The sequence below is a fragment of the Dendronephthya gigantea genome, unplaced genomic scaffold (assembly GCF_004324835.1).
Source record: "Dendronephthya gigantea isolate DGI-Jeju-01 unplaced genomic scaffold, DenGig_1.0 000026F, whole genome shotgun sequence".
Taxonomy (NCBI): domain Eukaryota; kingdom Metazoa; phylum Cnidaria; class Anthozoa; order Malacalcyonacea; family Nephtheidae; genus Dendronephthya; species Dendronephthya gigantea.
In genome coordinates, this window is record NW_021163036.1 from 1,414,211 (window position 1) to 1,433,018 (window position 18,808).

An 18,808-nucleotide genomic window follows, 5' to 3' on the forward strand; every position below is an offset into this window, starting at 1 on the left:
TCGCGCATCATACACTATCCTTGAATTTTAACCGCTACAAGACCTTGGCTCTGAGCCAAAATCATCTTTTCAATTTTCCTTCGATTGGTTTCCCAGATAGACGCGACATTACCGAAGCCGTAAGTAAATATTTGTTCAAGCAATTTGTGGCCAGACAATCGCTTTTGGATGAACAAGCTTTCATTCGAGTCCAGCATAGATAAAAACTTTACAAGCTGTGCGTATTGCGTCTAAAAGCAACCCCTTCAGCGCGTGGTTTAAAAACAGATCTCAGTCGTAAGACGGACAAACAGAACAGTGAAAACTTGTTCAGACATTTGGACGCTTAGGAAACTAGCGTTGTCAACGACCCTCTACGGTCATTGTCCGCACTGATAACGTGTTCTGCTACAGACGCTTCGTCTCCACCATAATTTTAACTTATCATCGCGGCTCGCGCGTGTCAGAGTGTAGATAAATGGCCCTGCTCGGTGGTACGTTTACATTGCGTTGATAAATTGCCTCCTGTTAGAGATGGGAATCATGGGATTAGGCTGGTTACGCGAAATTACCGTAGTCCTGAATGTATTGGCGTTATATTGCGTAGCTGATGGGTGCTCTCCGCCTCGATACTGGCAGGCCAAAGATGTAAGCGTCCGTGCGATTCGTGCAGATCTGGTAATGGTTGGTGAGGTGACGCGAAGCCCGCATTTGTCACGCCAGACAAACGCCACCACCTTTTCACCATCTGGTCCTTACCACGCACGATTTCGAGTTCTTTGCGTGCTCAAGGGAAAGCTGCGCGCAAATTATGTTTATGTTTCAGGCTTTGGGTATGTTCCTGGACATTGCGTCAATTCGCGTGCTGTACAAAATGGTGTATACATCGCGTTTCTGCGCAAACGTCGCGGACGTTATTTTGTTGCGGAGATAAATAGTCAAGTTGGGACGATCCCCTTCAAGAAATCGATTTTCCGCAAAGTTGTTCGGAAGCTTCGACGAAACGGCCAACTGAATGAATCGGGGAATAAATCGCGCAGCAGATGCAGCGCAATTTTGCGCACTGGTAAAAAATCGGGGGGAAAGTCATCGAAACAGTCTCAAGGTAGTAGAAAGTTCGCAAGGAAATCGGACTTATCTGAAAGGATAAGGAGTGCAAATGTTCTGTTTGGTTCAACAACGAGTCATCCAGAAGGAAGTAATGGGAGTTGTAGGTTTGTGTTAAGCTGGTTTGCAGTTATTCTGATTTGCCTTCACTGCGCAAATTATCTTTGACGTAACATTTCTGGGATTATAAGATTGGGTAGTTCTAATTACAGCTCGGAACAATCTGTAATGCAAACGGCACAGAAGCATGTAGTGATGTATATGATATATTTGATATTAGTGTCTCGCGTGCAATATATACCACATGTATATGTAGAAATGATTTGATCATTTAAGATGTACTTTTTGTGGGATTAATATTGTGGACGGTAGAGTTATTATTGTGGATATGACTATAATAACGTACGAAACTATATATTTCGGTACAAAACATTTATGAGTTAGTTGAAAAATATTATCAAGTTACCGTTGTTGTCGACGCTTTAGCTCTCTGAAAAATGGTTGAAACAATTCCATGGTATAGAGTTTTTAAGAGAATTTACATTACATTTTAGTCTTCAACTCCAGTAGTTTGTTTGAAAACTAGTCGAACAATATTTGCCAGTACTGTTTGCTGATCGTTCTATAATATTGGCTATCGAGTGCATGGTTATAATATAAAGTACATAATGTATATCTAATAGTATAATCATTCCTTATGTGTTTGTAAGTGAGGGCATAATTTGCCAATAAAAACAATACGACATCAATTATGCGCATACTTTTTATTGATACTGCAAGTCTTCCGCTATGTTAAAGGAAATATAACTATGCATTTAATTTGCTAATTTGCTTTTATCTTCATTGTGCGGTTAATTGTGATAATTAAATGTTTTTCATGTACAACCACATAATATGACGCATGAAAAAGTGAAACTGGGAAGTGAATGTTTCGGAATATTTTTACTTTCCTGTACTCTTCGCAAAAGCGAGCTTGTGACGCGGTGTTTATTTAGGGCTGCTTTCTACTGTCGCGTTTTTTACACGTACGTACACGCACGTAAAAGCTTAAAACCTTCTAAGTAACATGTTGTATGCATGGTTAACTTTATGCCAGAAAAAACAAAGTAAATCATCAACGGAATTCAACCCTATGCATCTATATTCAATCGTTGATTTCATAAGTATCATTTAAATGAATTTAAACGTTTACGTGCGTGTATGTACGTACAAAAAACGCGACAGTGAAAAACAACCCTTATACTGATAAATTCAGTCACTTCAAAGGAGGTATTCGGCACTCCTGCCACGGTCGTACTTATTTCTTTGTGTAAACCCAAGCATCATTACATCTCTTTGCCTACTATGACTAGCTACATGGACGCCATTCGAATGCGGAAACCAAACATTTCGTTTAATGAGAAGAGACTGGATATCTGCAACCATTAACCAGCGGAAGCGGAAAGTCGATTTGAACAACGTCAATAATGGCAATAATATATTGTGTTGTTTTAGTTATCTTATCTTTGAGCAAAGACAGACGAACGACGCACGGAACTTAATTGCAAACGTTAATGGCATTTGAAAAAGATATTCTGATATTCCAGAAGTCAAAGCAAATATTGGTTTAAAAAATGCGGCATCTAACGTCATGGGCATGTCACGTCAGAGCTGCCTATTGTGCCGTTTATGCTAATTAGCGAAATACAGTGCGCTTCGACTCATTTATTCGCACCTCGGACATGCAGGTAAATCTGGGTAAATCTTGTGAACTGGGCATTGAACTGAAAACTGGGACCTTCTGAATAGAATGCTCTAAATTGTTATAGTCAAATTTTACCTCCACTCACGCGTGTTTATTCATATGTTCAGTTTTGTCCTACGGATTTGTCTTGTAAGTACAATAGCTTAGAAAAAAATTCGTCTGACAGAACTGAATATAACTAATAACTTCCTCCAGGCATCAGAAAATCAAGGGCCCAAAGTTAAGCGCCGGAGGGGGGAGGGTGGTAACGGCATAGAGATTATAAATAAAACGTGTTATTTATAATCTCTATGGGTAACGGTACCTAAATCACCTGTCAGTCCATACGGTTTTGTTTATTGAGACATGAAGTACTGCGGGTAACTCACAAAACATGGAAAGAAGCATGGCTCGTTCCGAATGTATTGGTCATGAAAGTTTGTCTTTAAAATAATTTGTAAAGCTTAACGAGAAAACGAATCAAAAGGATTAGCGTGGCTTTTGAAAGAGGAATCGATGTTCAGCAGCTTAAACAAATGTGATTAATTCATGAACGCAATAAAGAATTTAAACATAGACGCACTTGACAGTCTTTCATTTGCCTGAGGAAATTCCTAGTACATGATTAGTTTATTCGTGTGATCATTTCAATATGAGGGATTTTCAGATCAGCTCGAAGTCAAAATCGCGCATCAAGAAGGCAAAAGCAAGTGCCAGGCCCGGTAAGAATAATATTAATGCATTAATGGTAGACTTTTAATGGTAGATTTTTTTATTACGGTACTTTCACTTGTAAAAAGGTAAAACCATGTGTGTTCTTTTCATCATCTATCAATGCGTAGTAAGATCTTGTGAATACTTCATTGGGATTCATACTGATATGTGTGCCCAAGATCAATAGCTCCTCATGCGTGCTACTTGCATTCACATAATAGCTGCTTCACATAAAGTTTTTTAAGCCAAGTATCTGCAGAAATTATGGACCATGTCCCTTTTAAGCTAAGTTTAATTTCTCGGTACCGGGCTTTACAGCTGAAAAAATCATCCCAGATTAGGTAAAATTGCAAAGTTTGGTTGCAAAAAGTTTTAAAAAATATCAAAAATATATCATCGCAAAGTTGGTGATTTTCATAAAGTGAGTATTATGTGATCAAAAAAGTGTGAAATACTAATTTCTATGAACTTGGGCAACATACTTTTCGCATTCGGATGTCAGACACTTCTGGATTGGAGAGTTCAGGCGAACATGATAGTTGCCCTAAGTTTACAATTCAAAATAGGACTGGAATGTAACCCAGGTAGGCAGGTACAGCCAATCAATACAATCAGAACAAATTGTGGAGAGCATTGTGGATGCTTGGTGAAATATTTTACATATTTTGTTTTTCCAGAGCTGAAGGTGGATGGATGGACCAAGTACAAGTTTAATGATACATTTGACCTCAGCCTTGACAGCTTTACAGATAATGTTCCAAGAATAAACTGCAATAAGATATCTCATGAAGAGTTTATTGAAAAGTTTGAAAGGCCACTGAAACCTGTTGTTATCACACATTGCTTAGATTCGTGGCCTGCCATGAGAAGATGGACTCTAGAGGTCAGATAATTGAACCTTATTCCTGGAAAGGAAACCTAAACTTAACTAACTCACATTCATTTTTGACTGCACAGAAAGCTAAATACAATTTTTCGATCAAGTGTATGTTAGTTTAGTTCATGCTGAAATATATACTTGTTAATAAAGTGTACAGTGTAATGGAATGATCTGAGTATATTATAAATTTGAAAAGTCACATAATTGTATTTGTTTATTCACAGAGGCTGGTTAAAAAATATCGAAATCAGAAATTTAAAGTTGGTGAAGATGATGATGGTTACTCTGTGAAGATGAAACTAAAATACTACATGCAATATATTAAAACCACAGTGGATGACAGTCCTTTGTACATTTTTGATAGCTCATATGGCGAGGTATAACATCAAAATTATATCAATATTTACATATTTTTTTCTTTTGCATTCAATATTTTTTGTAAAAGCATTCTCTTTTAACCCAGACAAGATGATAAGATTACTTAATCTCATATTGATATTTGGTTGCATTGGTAACAATATTAAACAAGTTTATAATGAAAATATAGGGATTCAAATTACAAAATGGGTTTGGTCCGTAATACTTTCCTGTAAACATGAGCTAAAAATTAGGTATCAGTATAGAAAGCAGTTTTCTTCTTAAAATAATTCAGCGTATTAACCCTACTAAAACCTAAATGCCTTTGTCAAATGAGGTCATAAACATATTTTTTATCAGTCACAGTCATAAACTCTCTGCATATTGCTCCTTGTAAATTACAGACAAAATAAGCTTATTAGTCGGTCAAAAAACATGCTGGAGAACTTTTTAAGCTCTCGATTTAAGAGCTTCTTCTATCGAGAGACGAGTACCTTTGCTCTGTAAATTTTACAGCATCACAAACGAAGACGGTTGTTGGAAGATTACGAAGTTCCGGAGTATTTTGCCGATGATTTATTCCGATATTGTCGCGAGTCAAAAAGACCTCCGTATAGGTAGGAAACTAGAAGACGAATAGGAATCTGTTTGTCTGAATTCTTGTCTGATTGACTCTAGCTACCGTTTAAATTCTTTTGCAACATCAGGAAAACAATAAACACGTTCCGATATCACTATTTAAAATAACTTTTCATGCTCAAAATGTCCTAAACATGATACACTTTAGACCTAAACATCACTCTGTAATGCCAAACTATCTTGCAAATTGCAGCAAAATTCAAATTGCTTCGTGTGTATGTAACAGAGCGACTCATTTCTGTTTCTTCAGATGGTTTGTATTAGGACCAGCACGGTCTGGTACTGGTATACACATCGACCCACTTGGTACAAGTGCTTGGAACAGCCTTATCTCTGGACACAAGCGCTGGGTCTTGTTCCCCACTCATACTCCGAGGGAGGTTGTGAAATTAACTACCGTAGAGGGAGGAAATCAGAAAGGGGAAGCCATTACGTGGTTTCATAAAATGTACCCAAAGATCAAAGATCCATCTTGGCCTCAGGAGTATGCACCGGTAAGGGTAGAGTTTTTTGTGCTTCCAGTAACGATTATCTCTTATTATTGATCCAGTGTTACTACAGTTTGCTTCTCATTGTTCCGGACATAATACAGGTCCAACCTAAACTAAACTAACTTTGTTTATACTGGATAGCTCTATCAATTCTAAACTGTTCTTCCTAGAGGTCCAGTAAGGATTATCTCTTATTGATCCAGTGTTACTACAGGAGGAAACCTAAGCTAAACTAACTTTATTTATACTGGATAGCTCTATCAGTTCTAAGCTGTTCTTCGTAGAGGTCCAGTAAGGATCATCTCTTATTGATCCAGTGTTACTACAGGAGGAAACCTAAACTAAACTAACTTTATTCACTTCAGACTAAAGTTAAATGTTGTAATTCATTATGTTTTTTTCGTTTTCCCAGCTGGAACTTCTACAATGTCCTGGTGAAACTGTCTTCGTCCCTGCTGGGTGGTGGCATGTCGTATTAAACTTGGATACTACGGTTGCCGTTACTCAAAACTTTTGTAGTCCAACTAACTTCCATATTGTTTGGCCGAAAACTGTCAGGTATTGCTACAAAAGTACTTTGTTTACATTTTTCATCTATCGATATTGTTTTTTGAATCGAAACTTCTGTTTTAGAGGACGACCAAAGCTGTCCAGGCAGTGGTATCGCAGATTGCAGGTACAGTAGTAATAGAACCAGTCTGGTGATAATTTTTAACTGATAGAGCTATCCAGTATAAATAAAGTTAGTTTAGGTTTCCTCCTGTAGTAACACTGGATCAATAAGAGATGATCCTTACTGGACCTCAGGAAGAACAGTTTAGAACTGATAGAGTTGATTGAATCTTTTTTTCAGAAAGAGCGTCCTGAACTTATTGAGATAGCAGACAGGAGGATTACTGATGATGATACTGGGGTCCAGTCCGACTCGTCCAGCAGCTGCTCGTCATCCTCTTCTTCGTCATGTTCCAGTGACAGTGAGACTTCAGACAGTGAAGTCAGAGAAGAAAACAAAAGAAATAACAACCATATTAAGAAGAGGTAAGACCAGTTGGGCACCAACGCTTGTATCCAAATCCTCGTACCATAGTACATCTGTAATCATATGACTTTGCTATGCTATGCCATACCATACCATACCATACCATACCATACCATACCATACCATACCATACCATACCATACCATACCATGCCATACCATACCATACCATACCACACGTTACCATACCATACCATGCCATACCATACCATACCATACCAATACCACACGTTACCATACCATACGTTACCATACCATACCATGCCATACCATACCATACCATACCACACGTTACCATACCATACCACACGTTACCATACCACAGTACTCCTTACCACAACATACCATACCAAATGGTATCTTACCATTCTCAAACAACTTATTCCCCGCTTTAGAAAACGATCGAGCGAGGAGAAAAATGAACCATATCGGAGTCTGTCAAGCACTCCAAAACATGCAAGATAGTTAGCTTTCGCACAAGATGAGAATATATATACAATTACCCATTTGAAAGCAATCCTATTAAGTGTGTAATAATTGACTGTAAACTATATGAGCCAATATACTGTAATTACCGCTCTGTTTTGAGACATCATGGGCAATTTTTTATAAAAAATAGCCGAGCGACTTTTTCTAGAGATACCTTCGAATCGTATCATGAGTATGTTAAAATTCTTATAACATAAGATGTAATTGAAGCTATAGAAATAACTGTAGCGGTTAAAATTGCCAATCTAAAGCTGTTCTAAGTCAATAAATAAACATTCATAAAGAGTTTTTTAGTTTGGTAAGGAGAAGACTGATAAAGTATGTGTGCACTAGATGACTATCACTAGACGTTTGTTTAAGAATCACTTGCAGTGGTAATGCATGAAGTGGCAGATGTGGAATTTTATTGGAATTTAGTGAACAGGAAAACTCTCATTCCCCAGGAACCCAGGTTAACAAGCAAGGATCCATGATGATCATCCATCTATGGCTGGACGTCTTCCTTATATGAAGTATTCACAAGATGGACGTAAAATGTCGAAAATTATCTAACCACAAATCAAAAATACATAAAATACGTGTTTACGATGTTTAAATTTCTATCTTTTGTATTTATATTGTAGTCGATTGGCGAAAGATTATGTCTATTTTAAAGGTTAGTAAACTACACCGCAATTTTCATATTCTTGTGCGAAAATATGTGGAAAATGCCGACGGTTATGGTGTATTAATGATTAGTATTTGTTTGTCTCTTGTCATAATCTGCCGTTTCGACGATGTTGAAATATTTCACAAGTGTCTTCTGATTATAAACAATTTCATAAAGAATACTTGTTAAAGCTTCCAGAAATTTCATGGTATTTAAGAGTGGGAAGGCACGGACGGCAAGTACATAAAGAATATTTTTTATTTTGATTCGAAAGGATGTCTGCTCTAGTTGTAAACATGTAATAATTTCCGCTATGAAAAAAAATATTTATTCAAATAATTTTATATAAAGTACACGGAAGTGTTTATGGTTTTACGAAAGTATCATTTCATTTTCATTTCTAAGGATTTAGAATTATTTCAAAGATGTATTCACGTGGTGGTAGGCGTTTTTCTTAACACTTGAATCTTGACAAATCAATGAAATCATTGGTAAAATTCTGTCAAGCATTTTTTTTTAGAGTTAATAAAGTGCAACGATGCATTATGTCACATTGTGTCCGCAGCAGTTAGCAATTTGTTTTAGTATTACTCTGCTAGCACCTGTTAACTGGCAGTACTTTGCTCTGCAATAAAAATTATCTGCCATTAGACAGAGTATAAGTATTAGCACTATCTTATTATCTGATTCCATTCTCAGGTTATTGCTTGAAAGGTTCGTGAATCAACTGTCAATCAACATGCATCATTGCATCCCTCAGGAATTTGTGTCTGTTGAACAATCTACATTATGTTAACAGGGTTGTCAAAGTCCCCTGTATTGCTATTTAATGGCAAGCATTGAGTCGTGTTTAAGTGCTAGACATAATCAAGTTATAATTAGGATATGCAATAAAAATATATGCAAATCTGATTGTAAATGCCAGGTTTCTGTAATATGCTGCAAGCCTCATAAGATTTTGATTTAGCCCTGTCTGATTTGGGTAGATAAGTGGAGCATATGCACTTGTTCAGTCCCACAATCTTAATGAAATGTACATGAATGATTTGTATTTTATCCAGAAGTATCGATGGCCAAATCCTTTGTAAGGGCATTGTACGACTACCATTCTTGTGAAACTGGGGATCTTAACTTTAACGCCGGAGACGTCATTCAAGTTCTAAACTTGATTAATGAGAACTGGATTAAGGGTGAGCATGAAGGAAATTCTGGTCTTTTTCCAGCAAACTTTGTTGAGCCCTTAACAACATCTTCAGCAGCTGGTGTCAACCTGGGATCTACCTCTGCTTCCCAAAGTACAGCAACATCTGGGAAGACTGTTGTTGCAAATGATACTTATATTAGCGGTGAAGATGGGATGCTCACATTTTTCAGAGGAGATAAATTGACATTTTTGAGCCATGTTGATGAGCATTGGTGCCGTGGGAGTATTGAAGGTGAAGTTGGGCTCTTCCCCATACACATGGTTGAGGGTTTGGATGATTCCCCTGCACCACAACAAGTTGATCTTGCTGTGAATGTTAAGAATGTGACTGAGCCAAAACCGCAAATAAACAATCAACAAACCCCACCTCAAGAGCACATTACAAATTCAACTGCACATGCAAAAGCACTGTTTGATTTCAAAGCCTTAACTGAATTGGAGCTCAGCTTTTCGTCTGGTCAAGTAATTGCCTTGACAAAGGAATTTGACGCAGAATGGTTTGAAGGAACTTGTGATGGAATCACAGGAATTTTCCCAAAATCTTTTGTGGAAGTTTTAGTACCTTTACCGGGGGGTCAAGCAGTAACCGTAACACAGCCCTCTACTAACGAACAGCAATTGCCCCGAGGGCAAGACCTGTCCCTTGATAAGAAGTTGCCTGGGGGCCATTTTTCAAGTGGGGGGGATGATGGGATTAATGTGCCATATGCTGTAGCAGTCTATCCGTTTGTTGGCGAGACATCGTCAGAGCTGTCGTTTAGAGAGGGTGAGGTGGTGTTCCTTCACCGTTGGGTGAGCGCTGAGTGGATTGAGGGGGAGTGTCATGACCAGGTGGGCATCTTCCCCTCCTCCTTTGTTCAAATCAAGCAGGAGCTACCTCAGAACTTTGAAGAAGTTTCTAGATCTGGAGGGGGAGTTGGAAGTGGAGAGGTGTCACCCCCTGTGAAAGAGGAATTCATGAGCTCGCCGTTTACGACTGGGGACCAAGCCAAGGCTATTTATAGCTATGAAAGCTGTATCGACGGTGACCTGTGCCTTGAGGTTGGGGATTTAGTTTTGATAGAGCAAATTTATGATGATGAGTGGGTCTTAGCAAGAAAGGATGAAAATACTGGCGTTTGTCCGGCAGTGTTTCTCGAACTGCACGCGCAACTAGATGGATTGAACTTAAGTTCAGAATTTGAAACAAGTATTTCTAAAAGTGTTATCACTGATAGAGAAAACTCAAATGGAAAGATGAGCGAGCAAAACGCGGAACCACGCACATTGAAAAATGACGGAAATACATTTGAATCTGAAGAAAATTTTGTTTCATCTTTTCAAGTTAAACCAAGGACTCCCAGGACAGATCAGAATAAACCACTTGCTTCTAAACCACTCATAGCGCCCAAACCAGATTTCTTGAAGAAACCAGCAAAACCTGTTTCATTGCCAGTTAAACCTGTTTCATTGCCAGTTAAACCTGTCTTGCCACCTAAACCTGTCACACCTACGGGGAAACATTCTGGTTTTGTGAAACCAAATGGTACGTGTTTGATACAGTTTGGTGAAGATTTCAGGTAGATATATCTTCCTCAGGTAGTTCAGACACAAACCACGACAGCTTATTGTAGAATACTACCCACACTAGACCACAACGTTTGAGATATCTTTCTCAGGTAGTTCAGACACAAACCACGGACTTATTGTAGAATACTTTCTTTCTCTTCTCAGTTTCAGACACAAACCACGACAGCTTATTGTAGAATACTACCTACACTGGACCACCACGTTTGAGATATCTTTCTCAGGTAGTTCAGACACAAACCACGACAGCTTATTGTAGAATACCACCTATATACTGTACACTGGCCACCACCACGTCGTTTAGACACAAACTATTGTAGTAAAGTTGTTTTTTCTTCTAAATTCCAGAGAACAATTGGGTGAAATTTGAAGATGACTCAACAACTAGCTCACGTCCCGCCAAAACCCAGCCCAAGCCCACGCCCATATCGAGAAACAAGAGTCCAAGGGAGTCACCACGTATGTCTTACAAAACCTTACTGGACAGGTCCTTAGAGGAAGATCTAACGAAACCGCTCTCCCCTGAACAAAGTCGAGGGCGTCCCCTTCCCCCACCAAGAGTGGATGTCTCGCGTTCACGTTCATCCACGCCTGACGCTCTTTCAAGTAAATTGATGGAACAGGCGGATGCATTTGAGAAGAGTAGTTCACGGCAGAATTCTCCGTCTTTGAATGAGCTACGAGAGTCAGGAAAGACACAAAAACCAGTGCCTGCTAAACGAACCAGGAAGCCCTTGACAGAACAAGGTATGGTTTATGTATCTAGTAGGGTGGGATAGTATGGTGTGGTACAGACTGGTATGGTAATATGATACAGTTATGATATGCTGGTATAGTATGGTGTGGTGTGGTGTGGTGTGGTGTGGTGTGGTGTGGTGTGGTGTGGTGTGGTGTGGTGTGGTGTGGTGTGGTGTGGTGTGAGGACATCATCTGATCCTTCATGCATGCATGTAAGCCATTTCAAAATCTTTATTTCCGCATTAAGGTGGTTCGAACCAAGGTTTCCCAATTATTGAACAACTGGACGAGCAAATAACGAAATTGAAGAATGAATTACAGAAAGAAAACCAAATATTGTCAGGCGTGGCTGTTCTGATTGAGACTGTAAACAAAGATACCTCGAGACGAGAGGAGCTGGAAGCAAAGAAGGGAATCACCCAAAGAAAAATTGAAGATTTGAGAAAACAGTTGAAGAAAATTGAAGGTAAAGAATATTCATTTTTAAACCTCAGGTGAAATATACTTTGCAAGTCAACAGACTGTAAAACATCCATCAGAAGTGAATTGGATCCAACAAAATTGGATCGTATAAACAGACCTTGATATGAAGGAATTTTGTGTTTTAATAGATCAAAAGAAACGGCTTATGAAGCTTCTGGATGGATACTCATCACAAGAGGAAATCGATTTGAAAATTGAGCAATTGCGGGAAAGCATTAAGGTATGTTGGTCGTTTTCTGCTTCTCTGATTCAAACAGTCATCAATTCTTGTGACAGGTTCTTCAACATATTTCTATTATTTAGGAGAATACGGACACCAAGATGAACTTGGAGTCGCTCCTGTCAGGTTGTGAGGAAGACGAGGAACGAGATGAACTCCAGGACAACATCTCGTTTTGCGACAAAGCGATTAAGAATTTGAAGTCGGAGTTAGACTCTCTGCTGGGTGAGTGTGAAGACCACTTTCACTGTAAGAACGTGAGATTGTTGTCAGTACTAGACTAGTCAGGCTAGTATTAGTTGCAACAGTCAGCACTCAGTTAGACTAACAGTACTGCAATGATCAACTGACATTGAGGAAGGTTGAAAGTGAAACACTGAATAAAACATTGCAAAGCAGGAAGTACTAGACTAGTCAGGCTAGTATTAGTTGCAACAGTCAACACTCAGTTAGACTAGCAGTACAGCAATTATAAACTGACATTGAGGAAGGTTGAAAGTGAAACACTGAATAAAACATTGCAAAGCAGTAAGTACCAGAGTAGTCAGGCTAGTATTAGTAGCAACAGTCAGCACTCAGTTAGACTAGCAGTACTGCGATGATCAACTGACATCGAGGAAGGTTGAAGGTGAAACACTGAATAAAACATTGCAAAGCAGTAAGTACTAGACTAGTCAGGCTAGTATTAGTAGCAACAGTCAACACTCAGTCAGACTGGCGGTACTGCAATGATCAATTGACATCGAGAAAGGTTGAAAGTGAAACACTGAATAAAACATTGCAAAGCAGTAAGTACTGGACTAGTCAGGCTAGTATTAATAGCAACAGTAGACTGGCAGTTCTGCAGTGATGAAGATTGAATGTAAAGCATTCATTGTAATGCAGTAAACACCAGACTAACTCGACTTTGTGACGTTTTGCCGTAGATCTTGTGAGTCAGCTTAAAGGAGAAGTTACGAAAGAATTTCCAGAAAAGGATGTGACACATCGTAAGAAAATCATTGACGAAATATTGGCAACCGAGAAATCATTTGGTCGCGATCTCAATCTTTGTTTGAAAAACTTCATGATGAACCTCATTGAATGGAAGGTAGTTTTATGTCAAATCAATTGATTGTGATGTTGATCATTGATGACAGTGATAATGCTGATAATGTGATTATCGTGATGATGTTGATCATAGTAACAGTGATGGTGATGATAATGATTATCGTGATGATGATGATAATGACGGTGACAGTCTTGCATAATTTTACACGTATATCCAACTACAACTGTCCTTTTCTCAACCAGGTCGAAGCAATCGACTGTGATTTATTGTTTGGTAATATGGAAGACGTCGCGGACTTATCAAGCAGACTACTAGAAAGACTTGAGAGTGCTACTGACGATATTGACATCAACGAACAGATCGTTGGTTTGTGAAGCATCCATTTTGTCCGTGTTCTGTTTCAAACAGTAACATTTAGTAGATACATACGATCTCTTAAAACTTTTTTTCTTCAGGAAAATGCTTTGTCGATTTCTCCGAAGAGATGACGATGGTTTATGGGAAATATTGCAGAAATCACGATGAAGCTATCGCTTTTCTTGAAAAGGTGAATACATTCATTTGAATGTAGCTGGTTATGCGATATAACACTAACTGGATGTAATTTAGTTGTTTTTACGCTTAATCTTCTGAACCTGTCAACGTCTGATACGATCAGTGCTAATTTATTTCCTCTCCGTACCTACAGTGTTCTAACAACGAGGAAACTCGACAATATATCCAAAAATGTCTGGAATCTATCAGGTAAAGTGATAACTCATAATATCATTTATCATGTCTTAAAAATCTAGTATGTAGCGCGATAGAAAACATTTGTATTCTTTTAAAGGGAGTTCTCAAATTGTTGGGATTTGTCGTCATTTCTCATAAAACCCGTGCAACGTATATTGAAGTATCCTCTACTTTTGAATGAACTTTTGAAGGTAAAATTTCCTCAACTGGGGCCGGTTGTTCGAAAGGCGTTTAGCTTAAACGGTGGATAAGTTCGAAATGGAAAACCAAATTATCTATTTATGGAACAACTGAGCTGAAATATTTCCATGTAAATAGTTTAATTTTCAATGGAAGTACGTATTTATGGCACAAGATGCAGGCTCAATCATTCACAACATCTATGAGAGTGTTTTTGAAATTTGGCTTATCCACCGTTTAAGCTAAACGCCTTTCGAACAACCGTCCCCAGTAGTTTAAATGTAGTGTGTAAAAACATTGTATTACGCAACATATCCATCCAGGTGTCCAAGCTCATATTTCTAGCCAATCAGCGCTCTCAGTAGAGTTGTCAGAATAGAAATCCATTCTGCAGCAGATTTAAATTATCCATTATTATTTATATCTTTTGTTATTCTTTATAAAACCAGTCGAAATTTTGTAATTATTTTCAAACATAAGAACTATAACTCTGACATAAATTTGAGACCAAAATAAACTACATTTCAAGAGATATTGAGTTGTTTCAACCAAGAATTGGATTTTTATTTGACAAATAGTCCCAGTCCTTTCCCGCCATTTTAGTTCGCATCCTGTTGCTGGTATTAAAAAATGTTTCTATATTCTAGAATACTCCTGACGATCATCCAGACAAGCCAGGGTTAATTGAAGCTATCGAAGTTATGACAGTTGCAGCCAATGATGTGAATGAATTTAAGAGAAGAAAGGAATTAGGTGAGTGTGATGATGATATGATTTGGTATCTTCCATCAGGATGAATCCAGTAAAAGCCATCTCTTATTTATCTTATTTTCAGTGCAAAAATATCAGAAAGCAGAGGAGTCGGGATTGTCGACGAAATTCCAAAAGTTCACCTGGCATTCTTTGCTGAAAAAGTCGTCAAGATTCAATCAAAGAATAACCCAGTTTACTGGACTTGTCTCTCAGGTAAACTACAAGAACCTGCGGTTGTATTTGTGTCTGAACTACCTAAGAAAACATATCATTTCGTGCGAGCTTGGATCTCACCATTTATTTCTCTGCGTGATTGTTTAGACAGTGGATGAGAAATTCAACGAAAATGAAAGATTATTTTATCAGATTGAAAAAACAGCCAAAAACCTAATAAAGAACATCACCCAGTACCTGGAGCTGTTTGAGGTTTGTATTGTGCAATTTAGCTACAGAGAATTTAGGAATATAGCAACAGACATCTACATGTACTAGTTCAGATCTTCGAGCCATTCACATTTTACCCCCTCTCGTTACAGTTCAGCTCTGTCTGTTATATTTCTTTCTACCCTGTAATGTTTGTTTAGGATGTACACTCGAGTCAAGTTCAGAGCTGTGAAAACATCACTGATTTTTGCAAGGACGATGGGACAGCAAAGGATATACAGGGATACACCGATGCAGAGAGATATATCGGGGAGCACCTCGTGAACCAATTGGTATAAACTGCTTTGGCATAAGCTCTAAATAATTATACTGGTTAGCGATAGATAAACCGTTATTCTCAAGGAGAATCCAAATCTCTTATCACGTGCAGACCACCGTCCTCGAACTCTAATGATATTCTAACACTGACCTCTCTGTTTTGCTAGAAACATGTTCTGGATGGGGAGGTGTTATCACCGTTGACTACGCTCATCAATTTATTCCAAGGACCTCATAGATTGATACAGAAAAGACATGATAAATGTTTGGATTACGATAGTTTGTCAAATAAAGTGGAGAAAATAAAAGATCAAGAGAAATGGAGACAGGTAATGGTTTGTACCTTGACGTACTGCGCATGGCCATGTGCGCACAAATCGCACAGTGTTATTATCATTTTTTACAATCGCCGATAAGTCATTTCAAATTTAGGTCATCTCCTGTAACTAAACGTTTACACTATCATCTGCAAATGTTTAGCTTAAAACCAAGTTATTATAGCAATAAATGTGTTTAAGGTCGACCTAATCTCATTTTAACTTGAGCCAAAGTGCATTTTTATCCGCCAAAAAAATTTGGTTCGTTCTTGGTGATATAGTTTCATTGTTAATATCCCGAGTTAGTATAATTTGAATGTTGTATATTCTCGTTTTATTTCATATCTTTTTCAGGCAAAAGATGAACTTGATTTTGCAAAGAAAACTTACGAAGCTTTGAACACCCAGCTTCTTGATGAACTGCCTGTATTGAATACAAAGTCACTGAAATTCCTTCAAACATGCATCACTAATTTTGCCTGTGTGCACAAGAATTTCTTTGTAGAGGCACTGGATCAATTCAGTCCTTCAGTGCAGGTGAGCTAGATATATGCATGATTAGGTAATAAATGGCAGTACTCAAGTGGCTGGTTATTATATAAAAAGCGAAGTGCCAATTGAAGCAGGGTATTCATTTAGGGAAAATGGAAGCGCTCGCAGATAGTTTTGTCAATTTTATCCATTCCAATTCTTTCAGCTTTCCGTGGTGAATGCTGTTAATATGGATATCATCTCTGATTTCTCGCAAAGTAAAATCGCTTCGCACGAAGTTTTTCAGCTGGCGTTTACATCAAAGAAATCTCTCACATTGCCTGGTGCCGCTCGTCCTAATCTTAGCCCGGTAGGTAAACTAATGGTTTCAGTTCTAAACTGTTTTTCCGAGAGGTCCAGTAAGGATCATCTCTTATTGATCCAGTGTTACAACAGCAGGAAACCTAAACTAAACTAACTTTATTCATACTGGATAGCTCTATCAGTTCCGTAAACTGTTCTTCCTAGAGGCCCAGTAAGGATCATCTCTTATTGATACAGTGTTACTACAGGAGGAAACCTAAACTAAACTAACTTTATTTCTACCATTTATAGAAAACGTCGCGATCAAATCAGTCAGTGGACAATAAGCTCCTCAATCCAAGGAGCTTGACACGAAGCGCGAGTGAAAGTAAAAGGAAGGCACCCGTGCCTCCATCTGATGCAAGTGGGGGTGTGGCTGGGAGCAGGAGTGGGGGTGTGGTGAGATCGCGTACAGTCAGTGCTGCTGATAGAAGTTTACTCGTAAGAAAAAGAGTTGACCTTGATCTGGAGGTGAGTGAACTTTCTCTTTTCACGTAGTTCAGACACAAACCACAACAGCTAATTGTAGTATACTACCTACACTAGACCACCACGTTTGAGATATGTTTCTCAGGTAGTTCAGACACAAACCACGACACCTTATTGTAGAATACTACCTACACTGGACCACCACGTTTGAGATATCTTTCTCAGGTAGTTCAGACACAAACCACGACAGTTTATTGTAGAATACTACCTACACTGGACCACCACGTTTGAGATATCTTTCTCAGGTAGTTCAGACACAAACTACGACAGCTTATTGTAGAATACTACCTACACTGGACCACCACGTTTGAGATATCTTTCTCAGGTAGTTCAGACACAAACCACAACAGCTAATTGTAGAATACTACCTACACTAGACCACCACGTTTGAGATATCTTTCTCAGGTAGTTCAGACACAACCACAACAGCTAATTGTAGACTGATACTACCTACACTAGATCGCCACGTTTGAGATATCTTTCTCAGGTAGTTCAGACACAAACCACGACAGCTTATTTTACAGACTACAGAGGAATACATAACTCTTTTGTACGTTTTTAGGGAAGCCCGTCTAGAAGTTCAAACTATATTGTAAAATACGAGTTTACTGCAGAAGCACCGACTGAACTTTCTGTGAATAAGAATGACATTGTCAGAGTGACACAATACCATGATGCATTTGGTCATAATGAATGGTGGAAATGTGAGCACAATGGTAAAATAGGTTTTGTACCATCAAGCTTTCTGGCACCTTGCCAAAACATTAGCATTGTTACAAAACGTGAAAATATGACAAAAAATACTGGGCAAGGTGGTATGGTAGCAAAATCTGGACAATCCAGTATGGTACTAAATGCTGGACAAACCAGAAATGGTGGTGTGCTGAAACCTTCAGTTGTTGACCATCTTGTGAAGTATGATTTTAAATCTGATGGTCCAAATGAATTGGATGTGGTTACTGGTGAACTTGTTAGAGTGATAGAACACCATGACGTTTCTGGTAGCCCTGAATGGTGGTTAGTTGAAGCCAGGGGAAAACAGGGTTATGTGCCAGCTTCTTATCTGGTTAAAAACACATGATGGTAGGAACTTATTTATAGCTAATAATTAATGAATCGGAAATGAAGTCCAATTATGCAATTTTAATATTCAATGTACATAATTTTAGTATCAGATTTTAAATGTACATAATTGCAAATGAATAGTGTAATTTTTAAATTTTCACATTGTAAAATAACCTACTGTGATGTCAGTATTTAATGATAACCAAGTTTTGCAAATAATATGTTAGGATGATGGCCTACTTAATGTTCTCAAAATGTATGAGAGATGCATATGCATGACTGACAATTATCTAATATTTAAGCAGCAGTACTAACAGTATTTATTAAAACACTTGTTGAAACTATTTCGATAAAATTTGGCAATTACAGAGTACATATTCCTTTTCAGTACAGAAAGAATCGCTTTCA

General features: G+C 38.2%; 2 protein-coding genes across 3 annotated transcripts; both read left to right on the top strand.

Moving 5' to 3' along the window:
• Nucleotides 1-3,199: 3,199 nt before the first annotated feature.
• Nucleotides 3,200-7,673, top strand: LOC114523061 (bifunctional arginine demethylase and lysyl-hydroxylase JMJD6-like). The gene is made up of 9 exons (XM_028543882.1): nucleotides 3,200-3,531; nucleotides 4,201-4,406; nucleotides 4,628-4,780; nucleotides 5,277-5,377; nucleotides 5,650-5,893; nucleotides 6,303-6,448; nucleotides 6,524-6,566; nucleotides 6,744-6,928; nucleotides 7,324-7,673. The coding sequence occupies exons 1-9, from the start codon at nucleotides 3,462-3,464 to the stop codon at nucleotides 7,391-7,393; spliced, it is 1,218 nt and encodes a 405-aa protein (XP_028399683.1). The 5' UTR covers nucleotides 3,200-3,461; the 3' UTR covers nucleotides 7,394-7,673.
• Nucleotides 7,674-7,925: 252 nt separating this feature from the next.
• LOC114523059 (dynamin-binding protein-like) lies at nucleotides 7,926-18,575 on the top strand. Of its 2 annotated transcripts, none has more exons than XM_028543879.1 (20): nucleotides 7,926-8,072; nucleotides 9,128-10,795; nucleotides 11,185-11,583; nucleotides 11,822-12,040; nucleotides 12,186-12,277; nucleotides 12,361-12,502; nucleotides 13,204-13,367; nucleotides 13,571-13,694; nucleotides 13,784-13,875; nucleotides 14,017-14,072; nucleotides 14,158-14,251; nucleotides 14,888-14,993; nucleotides 15,076-15,206; nucleotides 15,315-15,419; nucleotides 15,578-15,709; nucleotides 15,863-16,024; nucleotides 16,367-16,549; nucleotides 16,710-16,853; nucleotides 17,099-17,317; nucleotides 17,898-18,575. In XM_028543879.1, exons 2-20 carry the CDS (start codon nucleotides 9,136-9,138, stop codon nucleotides 18,414-18,416), a joined length of 4,743 nt encoding a protein of 1,580 aa, XP_028399680.1. In that variant the 5' UTR covers nucleotides 7,926-8,072; nucleotides 9,128-9,135; the 3' UTR covers nucleotides 18,417-18,575. The 2 variants fall into 2 exon arrangements, with proteins under 2 accessions (XP_028399680.1, XP_028399679.1); XM_028543878.1 differs by lacking the exon at nucleotides 7,926-8,072 and adding an exon at nucleotides 8,463-8,507 and having other exon boundaries at nucleotides 9,131-10,795.
• The last annotated feature ends 233 nt before the right edge of the window (nucleotides 18,576-18,808 follow it).